At 43.1% G+C, this 11,629-nt stretch overlaps 1 protein-coding gene across 1 annotated transcript; it reads right to left on the bottom strand.

Annotated features, from left to right (window-relative positions):
- Positions 1 to 9,395: 9,395 nt before the first annotated feature.
- On the bottom strand, positions 9,396 to 10,326 carry LOC129811227 (calpain-9-like). The gene is made up of 4 exons (XM_055862386.1): positions 10,244 to 10,326; positions 10,052 to 10,130; positions 9,689 to 9,805; positions 9,396 to 9,463 (listed from the first exon to the last, which is right to left on the bottom strand). The coding sequence occupies exons 1-4, from the start codon at positions 10,250 to 10,252 to the stop codon at positions 9,396 to 9,398; spliced, it is 273 nt and encodes a 90-aa protein (XP_055718361.1). The 5' UTR covers positions 10,253 to 10,326.
- Positions 10,327 to 11,629: the final 1,303 nt, after the last annotated feature.

Below are 11,629 nucleotides of genomic sequence, written 5' to 3' on the forward strand. Positions count from 1 at the left end.
TCTGGTTAGATCCAGTTTGCACTGTTCGTTGAAGGGAGTAGTACACAGCGTTATATCAGATCTTCAGTTTCTTTGCAATTTTTTGCATGGAATAACCTTCATTTCTCAGAACAAAAATAGACTGACGAGTTTCAGAAGAAAGGTCTTTGTTTCTGGCCAATTTGAGCCTGTAATCGAACCCACAAATGCTGATGCTCCAGATACTCAACTAGTCTAAAGAAGGCCAGTTTTATTGCTTCCTAAATCAGAACAGTTTTCACCTGTGCTAACATAATTGCAAAAGGGTTTTCTAATGATCAATTAGCCTTTTAAAATAATAAACTTGGATTAGCTAACACAAAGTGCCATTGTAACACAGGAGTGATGGTTGCTGATAATGGGCCTCTGTACGCCTATGTAGATATTACATAAAAAATCTGCTGTTTCCAGCTACAATAGTCATTTACAACATTAACAATGTCTACACTATATTTCTGATCAATTTGATGTTATTTTAATGGACAAAATAAATAGCTTTTCTTTAAAAATAAAGGACATTTCTAAGTGACCCCAAACTTTTGAACAGTAGTGTATGTTATTGTGGGCTGTTTTTATCACTTTGCTGGAATCGTTGATTGTTTTTATTGCTTTCCTGGGAGTCTTATCAGAGGTATTGTTGTTATAATAGTAATAGTGCAGGGTGAACTGCACACAGTGGACTTCCTGCTAGGGCAAACTGCCTCACTGCTAACAGTATAACTCTGGATCATAGGCACATGATTACTACAGACAACAGCTGTAGGATTAACAGAGGCATTCGGGGGAGTTAGAGGGAAAAACTTTAGGTTACTTACATTATGACTTTCAACACCACTAGGACAATGTAAAGTGCCTTCAGAAAGTATTCTCACACCTTGATTTTTTCCCACATTTTGTTGTGTTACAATTTGGGATTAAAATATATTTAATTGTCAGTTTTTGTCAACGATCTACACAAAATAATCTGTAATGTCAAAGTGGAAGAAACATTCTAGCATGTGTAAAATAAATATGGGAACAAACCACTAATATACGGTATCTTGATTACATAAGTATTCATCCCCCTGAGTCAATATATGTTAGAACCACCTTTGGTAGCGATTACAGCCGTGAGTGTTTCTGGGTAAGTCTCTAAGAGCTTTACACACCTGGATTGTACAACATTTGCACATTATCATTTAAACATTTCTTCATGCTCTGTGAAGTTGGTTGTTGATCATTGCTGGACCGCCACGTTCAAGTCTTGCCATAGATTTTCAAGCCGATTGAAGTCAAAACTGTAATTAGGCTACACAAGAACATTCAATGTCATCATGGTAAGCAACTCTACTGTATATTTGGCCTTGTGTTTATGGTTTTTGTCCTGCTGTAAGATGAATTTGTCTCCCAGTGTGTAACGAAACTCTAGTTCCTCCTCCTCCTCGGACGAGGAGAGGAGAGAGGGATCGGAAGACCAATTTGCAGCGAGGTATGATGACATGATTATCTTTATTAACAAGACGAAACTAAACACACGAAGAACACTTGATAATATTACAAAACAACAAAACGACGTAGACAGACCTGAACGAGAGAACTTACATAAAACATGAAGAACGCACGAACAGGAACAGACTACAAATACTAACGACAACGAAACAGTCCCGTGTGGTGCGAACATACACTGACACGGAAGACAACCACCCACGACAAACAATGTGAAACAACCTCCCTATGTATGTCTCTCAATCAGAGGAAAACGAAAACACCTGCCTCTGATTGAGAGCCATACAAGGTCAATTAAACGTGACACTTAACATAGAACAAACACAGAGAATGCCCACCCAGCTCACGTCCTGACCAACAAAACAAAGGATTAACACAATAACTAGGGTCAGAACGTGACACAGTGTCTGTTGGAAAGCAGACTGAACCATGTTTTCCTCTAGGATTTTGCCTGTGCTTAACTCTATATCGTTTCTTTTTATCCTAAAAAAAACTCCCTAGTCCTTTCCAATGACAAGCAAACCCATATCATGATGCAGCCACCACCATGCTTGAAACTATGAAGAGTGGTACTCAGTGATGTGTTGTGTTGGATTTGACCTAAACATAAAGCTTTGTATTCAGGACACAAAGTAAATTTCTCAGACAATTTTTTGGACGTTTTACTTTATTGCAAACACGATGCATGTTTTGTAATATTTGTATTTATTTATTCTGAACAGGGGTCCTTCTTTTCACTCTGTCATTTAGGTTAGTATTGTGGAGTAAGTAGAATGTTGTTGATACATTCTGTTATTCCTACCACAGCCATTCAACTCTGTAAGTGTTTTAAAGTCACCATTGGCCTCATGTTGAAATCCCTGAGCGGTATCCTTTCTCTCCGGCAACTGAGTTAAAACCTCTACAGGATCGGTGCCAAGTTACTGTTTGAGGAGAGTGCACAATTGTGAACTTGAAAATGTATTAATAAACCAATTAGGCACATTTGGGCAGGCTTGATACAACATTTTTAACATAAATGCAATGGTTCATTGGATAAGTCTAAAACTGTGCACATATATATGTTAAAGTTTATTCACCCTCACAGATAGTGTGACCATAGTGTGACCATAGTGTGACCAGATGAGATGTGACTAGATGATGTGACCAGATGATGTGACCACAGTGTGACCATTGTGTGACCACAGTGTGACCAGATGATGTGACCAAAGTGTGACCAGATGATGTGACCATAGTGTGACTAGATGATGTGACCACAGTGTGACTAGATGATGTGACCACAGTGTGACTAGATGATGTGACCACAGTGTGACCAGGTAATGTGACCACAGTGTGACCACAGTGTGACCACAGTGTGACCAGATGATGTGACCATAGTGTGACCAGATGATGGGACCATAGTGTGACCACAGTGTGACTAGATGATGTGACCACAGTGTGACCAGATGATGTGACCAGATGATGGGACCATAGTGTGACTAGATGATGTGACCAGATGATGTGACCACAGTGTGACCACAGTGTGACTAGATGATGTGACCACAGTGTGACTAGATGATGTGACCACAGTGTGACTAGATGATGTGACCACAGTGTGACTAGATGATGTGACCACAGTGTGACCAGATGATGTGACCACAGTGTGACTAGATTATGTGACCACAGTGTGACTAGATGATGTGACCACAGTGTGACCAGATGATGTGACCACAGTGTGACCAGATGATGTGACCAGATGATGTGACCATAGTGTGACCACAGTGTGACCAGATGATGTGACCACAGTGTGACCAGATGATGTGACCACAGTGTGACCACAGTGTGACCACAGTGTGACCAGATGATGTGACCATAGTGTGACCAGATGATGTGACTAGATGATGTGACCACAGTGTGACCAGATGATGTGACTAGATGATGTGACCAGATGATGTGACCACAGTGTGACTAGATGATGTGACCACAGTGTGACTAGATGATGTGACCACAGTGTGACTAGATGATGTGACCACAGTGTGACTAGATGATGTGACCACAGTGTGACTAGATGATGTGACCACAGTGTGACTAGATGATGTGACCACAGTGTGACTAGATGATGTGACCACAGTGTGACTAGATGATGTGACCACAGTGTGACTAGATGATGTGACCACAGTGTGACTAGATGATGTGACCACAGTGTGACTAGATGGTGTGACCACAGTGTGACTAGATGATGTGACCACAGTGTGACTAGATGATGTGACCACAGTGTGACTAGATGATGTGACCACAGTGTGACTAGATGATGTGACCACAGTGTGACCAGATGATGTGACCACAGTGTGACCAGATGATGTGACCAGATGATGTGTTCACAGTGTGACCATCATGTGACTATAGTGAAGACCTAACATTATCATCTTCTGACACTATGTCTTTCTTTTAGAATTGTTAAAACACGTACTATCTATTTTTTTACATATATTTTATTTAGCCAATAAAGTGTTAATCATCTATTTAATCAATATTTTTTAGCATCACACATTGTATCACTCTTGTATGTAATTATCACAAGTTTATGTCTTTATATATATATATAAACTTTCTGAACATTCGAGACGTGTAGTCCACTTGTCATTCTAATCTCCTTTGCATTAGCGTAGCCTCTTCTGTAGCCTGTCAACTATGTGTCTGTCTATCCCTCTTCTCTCCTCTCTGCACAGACCATACAAACGCTTCACACCGCGTGGCCGCTGCCACCCTAACCTGGTGGTCCCAGCGCGCACGACCCACGTGGAGTTCCAGGTCTCCGGCAGCCTCTGGAACTGCCGATCTGCGGCCAACAAGGCAGAGTTCATCTCAGCCTATGCTTCCCTCCAGTCCCTCGACTTCTTGGCACTGACGGAAACATGGATTACCACAGATAACACTGCTACTCCTACTGCTCTCTCCTCGTCTGCCCACGTGTTCTCGCACACCCCGAGAGCTTCTGGTCAGCGGGGTGGTGGCACTGGGATCCTCATCTCTCCCAAGTGGACATTCTCTCTTTCTCCCCTGACCCATCTGTCTATCGCCTCCTTTGAATTCCATGCTGTCACGGTTACCAGCCCTTTCAAGCTTAACATCCTTATCATTTATCGCCCTCCAGGTTCCCTTGGAGAGTTCATCAATGAGCTTGACGCCTTGATAAGTTCCTTTCCTGAGGATGGCTCACCTCTCACAGTTCTGGGTGACTTTAACCTCCCCACGTCTACCTTTGACTCATTCCTCTCTGCCTCCTTCTTTCCACTCCTCTCCTCTTTTGACCTCACCCTCTCACCTTCCCCCCTACTCACAAGGCAGGCAATACGCTTGACCTCATCTTTACTAGATGCTGTTCTTCCACTAATCTCATTGCAACTCCCCTCCAAGTCTCCGACCACTACCTTGTATCCTTTTCCCTCTCGCTCTCATCCAACACTTCCCACACTGCCCCTACTCGGATGGTATCGCGCCGTCCCAACCTTCGCTCTCTCTCCCCCGCTACTCTCTCCTCTTCCATCCTATCATCTCTTCCTCTGCTCAAACCTTCTCCAACCTATCTCCTGATTCTGCCTCCTCAACCCTCCTCTCCTCCCTTTCTGCATCCTTTGACTCTCTATGTCCCCTATCCTCCAGGCCGGCTCGGTCCTCCCCTCCTGCTCCGTGGCTCGACGACTCATTGCGAGCTCACAGAACAGGGCTCCGGGCAGCCGAGCGGAAATGGAGGAAAACTCGCCTCCCTGCGGACCTGGCATCCTTTCACTCCCTCCTCTCTACATTCTCCTCTTCTGTCTCTGCTGCTAAAGCCACTTTCTACCCCTCTAAATTCCAAGCATCTGCCTCTAACCCTAGGAAGCTCTTTGCCACCTTCTCCTCCCTCCTGAATCCTCCCCCCCCCCCCCCCCCCCCTCCTCCCTCTCTGCGGATGACTTCGTCAACCATTTTGAAAAGAAGGTCGATGACATCCGATCCTTGTTTGCTAAGTCAAACGACACCGCTGGTTCTGCTCACACTGCCCTACCCTGTGCTTTGACCTCTTTCTCCCCTCTCTCTCCAGATGAAATCTTGCGTCTTGTGACGGCCGGCCGCCCAACAACCTGCCTGCTTGACCCTATCCCCTCCTCTCTTCTCCAGACCATTTCCGGAGACCTTCTCCCTTACCTCACCTCGCTCATCAACTCATCCTTGACCGCTGGCTACGTCCCTTCCGTCTTCAAGAGAGCGAGAGTTGCACCCCTTCTGAAAAAACCTACACTCGATCCCTCCGATGTCAACAACTACAGACCAGTATCCCTTCTTTCTTTTCTCTCCAAAACTCTTGAACGTGCCGTCCTTGGCCAGCTCTCCTGTTATCTCTCTCAGAATGACCTTCTTGATCCAAATCAGTCAGGTTTCAAGACTAGTCATTCAACTGAGACTGCTCTTCTCTGTGTCACGGAGGCGCTCCGCACTGCTAAAGCTAACTCTCTCTCCTCTGCTCTCATCCTTCTAGACCTATCGGCTGCCTTTGATACTGTGAACCATCAGATCCTCCTCTCCACCCTCTCCGAGTTGGGCATCTCCGGCGCGGCCCACGCTTGGATTGCGTCCTACCTGACAGGTCGCTCCTACCAGGTGGCGTGGCGAGAATCTGTCTCCGCACCACGTGCTCTCACCACTGGTGTCCCCCAGGGCTCTGTTCTAGGCCCTCTCCTATTCTCGCCAAGTCACTTGGCTCTGTCATATCCTCACATGGTCTCTCCTATCATTGCTATGCAGACGACACACAATTAATCTTCTCCTTTCCCCCTTCTGATAACCAGGTGGCGAATCGCATCTCTGCATGTCTGGCAGACATATCAGTGTGGATGACGGATCACCACCTCAAGCTGAACCTCGGCAAGACGGAGCTGCTCTTCCTCCCGGGGAAGGACTGCCCGTTCCATGATCTCGCCATCACGGTTGACAACTCCATTGTGTCCTCCTCCCAGAGTGCTAAGAACCTTGGCGCACCCCAATGGTGGAACAAACTCCCTCACGACGCCAGGACAGCGGAGTCAATCACCACCTTCCGGAGACACCTGAAACCCCACCTCTTTAAGGAATACCTAGGATAGGATAAAGTAATCCTTCTAACCCCCCCCCCCCCTTAAAAGAGTTAGATGCACTATTGTAAAGTGGTTGTTCCACTGGATATCATACAGTGAATGCACCAATTTGTAAGTCGCTCTGGATAAGAGCGTCTGCTAAATGACTTAAATGTAAATGTAATGTAATGTGTTCTTATTGGAACATTCCATAAGATTGTGTTTAGCGTGAATGCCGTCTACTGCTAATGCAGAAACATTAGGTACTTTTTTCCACCACTGGAATAGAACATGTGCTTTGTATGCTGGATAGAAGACTGATGTCAACGTCTGACCCTCATAGAAAAACACTAGGTTCAATCTGATTCTTGATGGATAGAAGTTCTCTCTACTACGTGAGCTGTATCATACTGTACTCTGTTATGTGAACAAATGACAGCACCTGATTTGTTCTGCACTTAAACCAAGAAAGTAAACAAAAACATGAATAAATCCCCACATAGATACGGTATATAGAAAAGTCAATGTAAAGTACCAGGATGTAACCTGTAATGTTTTATAGCCTATGAACCAGTCCATTTACAGGGTAGTGTCATTAAACTCACAACCCATCTGGATCACTGTCTTTAAAATGCAGCAGCTTCATATCATTTACAGGGTAGTGTCATTAAACTCACAACCCATCTGGATCACTGTCTTTAAACTGCAGCAGCTTCATATCATTTACAGGGTAGTGTCATTAAACTCACAACCCATCTGGATCACTGTCTTTAAACTGCAGCAGCTTCATATCATTTACAGGGTAGTGTCATTAAACTCACAACCCATCTGGATCACTGTCTTTAAACTGCAGCAGCTTCATATCATTTACAGGGTAGTGTCATTAAACTCACAACCCATCTGGATCACTGTCTTTAAAATGCAGCAGCTTCATATCATTTACAGGGTAGTGTCATTAAACTCACAACCCATCTGGATCACTGTCTTTAAAATGCAGCAGCTTCATATCATTTACAGGGTAGTGTCATTAAACTCACAACCCATCTGGATCACTGTCTTTAAAATGCAGCAGCTTCATATCATTTACAGGGTAGTGTCATTAAACTCACAACCCATCTGGATCACTGTCTTTAAACTGCAGCAGCTTCATATCATTTACAGGGTAGTGTCATTAAACTCACAACCCATCTGGATCACTGTCTTTAAAATGCAGCAGCTTCATATCATTTACAGTTGACTCATTTAGCAGACGCTCTCATCCAGATCGACTTTATAGTTGGGGCATCCATGTTAAGACGGCTCGGTAACACAACACACATCACAGTCAAGTGTCACAGTCAAGTGTTTATTGCAAAGAAGGGGCCGTGGGATTAATCAACATACTCTTTATCAAGTTGAAGTGCAATGAAATACCCCGGGAAAATGTATAATTTGTCCAGCAAAGCACCACTTCTTCTAATCTTACGATTCTAATTGAAGTCTTCTGACGATCCCCTTTGGTCTGTAGTTTATGCATACATAGTGATGTACATCCACTGAAAAAGGAATACAAAACTGTGTTGAGATTTGAGTAATAACACAATTCATTAGTCATATAAAATTGAAACAGTGAATTAACATCTTAACATATTGAAGTTGCTCTGGATAACTGCATATCAGACAGTTTAATCCAGCAGACCGTGTAATCACGTACTTGTTGGGTGCCCATTTAGATAAGAGAATACTGCCTAAACACAAGTGACCTTTGGTTGACAAAGAGTTTTATGATGTTTGACATCAAAAGAGGCAACACTTCAGGGCATTATGCTTTTATTCCAGCCGAGCGCAGCCCAGCACTAACACACCTGATTCAAATGTTCAACCAATCATAGTCTTTAGTCTGGGCCATGATTAACAGAATCAGGTGTGTTACTGCAGTTTGGAGATAAAGCCTTCACAACTAGTACTGCAGGGCTGGAGATAAAGCCTGCACAACTAGTACTGCAGGGTTGGGGATAAAGCCTTCACAACTAGTACTGCAGGGCTGGAGATAAAGCCTGCACAGTTAGTACTGCAGGCTTGGAGATAAAGCCTTCACAACTAGTACTGCAGGGTTGGAGATAAAGCCTTCACAACTAGTACTGCAGGGTTGGAGATAAAGCCTTCACAGTTAGTACTGCAGGGTTGGAGATAAAGCCTGCACACCTAGTACTGCAGGGCTGGAGATAAAGCCTTCACAACTAGTACTGCAGGGCTGGAGATAAAGCCTTCACAACTAGTACTGCAGGGTTGGAGATAAAGCCTTCACAACTAGTACTGCAGGGTTGGAGATAAAGCCTTCACAACTAGTACTGCAGGGTTGGAGATAAAGCCTACACAACTAGTACTGCAGGGTTGGAGATAAAGCCTGCACACCTAGTACTGCAGGGTTGGAGATAAAGCCTTCACAACTAGTACTGCAGGGTTGGAGATAAAGCCTGCACACCTAGTACTGCAGGGTTGGAGATAAAGCCTTCACAACTAGTACTGCAGGGTTGGAGATAAAGCCTGCACACCTAGTACTGCAGGGTTGGAGATAAAGCCTTCACCACTAGTACTGCATGGTAGGAGATAAAGCCTTCACCACTAGTACTGCATGGTAGGAGATAAAGCCTTCACAACTAGTACTGCAGGGTTGGAGATAAAGCCTTCACAACTAGTACTGCAGGGTTGGAGATAAAGCCTTTACAACTAGTACTGCAGGGTTGGAGATAAAGCCTTCACAACTAGTACTGCAGGGTTGGAGATAAAGCCTTCACACCTAGTACTGCAGGGCCAGAGTTGAAAACTCCTGATATATTATTAACTGGTCATTACCTCATTGTCTCGAAGAGATATGGCCCCTCCATTATTGAGTTCTCTGAATATTTCTGTCGAGAGGAGCATGAATGACATTATTTGCTATTTAGATAAAACAGACAAACTAAGTCATTTAAAAAAAGAGTATCCTTTAAGTGCCCCTAATAAACGTTCAAAAAGTAGAATTATATATTGTCTTCTGAGCTATTCCTCTCAACACTAGAAATTCAGAAATGGAAAATAAAAAAAGCCTCTGAAATAAAAGTGGTCTGATTTCATTTCAGTTGTGGACTTACTGGCCATGCGGTCCATGCGCAGGACGAGGCTGATGAAACTCTCCAGGCTGATGTTTCCAGAAGATCCACCGTAGCGCAGAGCAATCAGGTTCAGCAGGCTATCACTCAGCCTGATCCCTGTGGAGGAGAGACAGGCCTCACCTCTATTTCACAGGTATTTCACAGGTATTATGCATCAAATGGACTGCTGTTTAGTCGTAACGGTAGAAGTAACTTTAATCCATCTGTTCATGCTAATTGACAGTCCTAACTCTTCAATCATGTACTGATGTCAATGAGCTGATTTTACAATAGGCACTGTAAGCAGGTACTGTGATATCAGGTCAGTGGCAGGCCCTGTTTGTTGGTCTAGCCAAAAGTTACCTGAAGCCATGATTGCGTTCCTCAGTTGACTCGATGACAACATTCCAGAACGGTCCACATCTGAACGGAAGAAGATATCCTGGACGATGTAATAAATTATTAATAGTTGCAGGTCATTTGTACATGAAAAATTACAATGAGCAATTATATAGTTGTTTTACCTCTTTGCCACAGACTTGCTAATTATCTTACCTTGTACATGGTAACTTTTCTCCATAGACGTAGAAATTCATCACTGTTCAGTCTTCCAGTGATTGATGTCTGGAGAATGAAAGGTTAAGGGAATCTCCAAAGGCAGAAAATGATATGTATTTACATTTTGCCCTGTAATGAGCTAAAGCAATATGTTTAGCTACGTGGTTCTCAAACCTCTCCTCAGGACCCCCAGACATTTCACAATTGTATTGTAGCCCTGAACTAGCTCACCTGGTTAACCTAGTCAAGGGTTTGATGATTAGTTGACAAGTTGAATCAGGTGTTCTAGCTCTGGAATAGATCAAATACATGGAACGACTGGGGAGAGGTTTGAGAAGCACTGTAGTGTAATGAGATAAAGCCATATGTTTAACACTGTAGTGTAATGAGATAAAGCCATATGTTTAACACTGTAGTGTAATGAGATGAAGCCGTATGTTTAGTACTGTAGTGTAATGAGATAAAGCCATATGTTTAACACTGTAGTATAATGAGATAAAGCCGTATGTTTAGTACTGTAGTGTAATGAGATGAAGCCGTATGTTTAGTTCTGTAGTATAATGAGATAAAGCCATATGTTTAACACTGTAGTGTAATGAGATAAGCCATATGTTTAACACTGTAGTATAATGAGATAAAGCCGTATGTTTAACACTGTAGTGTAATGAGATAAAGCCATATGTTTAACACTGTAGTGTAATGAGATAAAGCCATATGTTTAACACTGTAGTGTAATGAGATAAAGACATATGTTTAACACTGTAGTGTAATGAGATAAAGCCATATGTTTAACACTGCTCATTGTAATGTTAGTTAGCTGGCTATGGTCAACAATGTAGGCTGTCTGTAGCGGTTAGCGGTTATGATATGAAGGTTTGGCTTGGAATTTTTTTTTCGCCTGGTCACAGACAGCTGATATGATGTGCACTGAATGCCACAAGCGAAGGGAAAAGGTGAGAGGAGGAGAGCGAGTAGATGCGAGAAGGAATTATACAACAAGCAAATGTTCATGCTGTTTGTATGTGGCTTATTAAATTTAACTGTGTGCGGGTGATCGTGGGTGTATTCATTCCGCTGATTCTGTTGAAAAACATTTTTTAAACGGATGCGAATGAAATTTAATGGGGATTAACATACCTGAATCTGTCCAATAGAAACTCTAGTTTGCAACTGTTGGATTAATGACTACACCCTAGATCATCTAGATGCAGGGAAGAGTACGCAAGGTGGTATTGAATGTGTCACTGTCTGTCACCTTGATTAATAATACAATTCTTCTCTAGACCTGTGCACCTACATTGTAAACTGTCATTCATAGGCTAGGTTGTAACAACCTCATGATAGGTATAGGGGAAATTACAGTATCACGTAGTAGTAATTTAT

The sequence above is a fragment of the Salvelinus fontinalis genome, chromosome 15, assembly GCF_029448725.1.
Source record: "Salvelinus fontinalis isolate EN_2023a chromosome 15, ASM2944872v1, whole genome shotgun sequence".
Lineage (NCBI taxonomy): Eukaryota > Metazoa > Chordata > Actinopteri > Salmoniformes > Salmonidae > Salvelinus > Salvelinus fontinalis.

Excerpts from the sequence above, each read along its gene's own strand:
- LOC129811227 (XM_055862386.1), bottom strand. Across the intron at positions 9,806-10,051 it reads GAACGCAATCATGGCTTCAG|GGATCAGGCTGAGTGATAGC; the intron begins GTAACTTTTGGC and ends TCTCCTCCACAG. Across the intron at positions 9,464-9,688 it reads GCGCATGGACCGCATGGCCA|AAATATTCAGAGAACTCAAT; the intron begins GTAAGTCCACAA and ends TCCTCTCGACAG.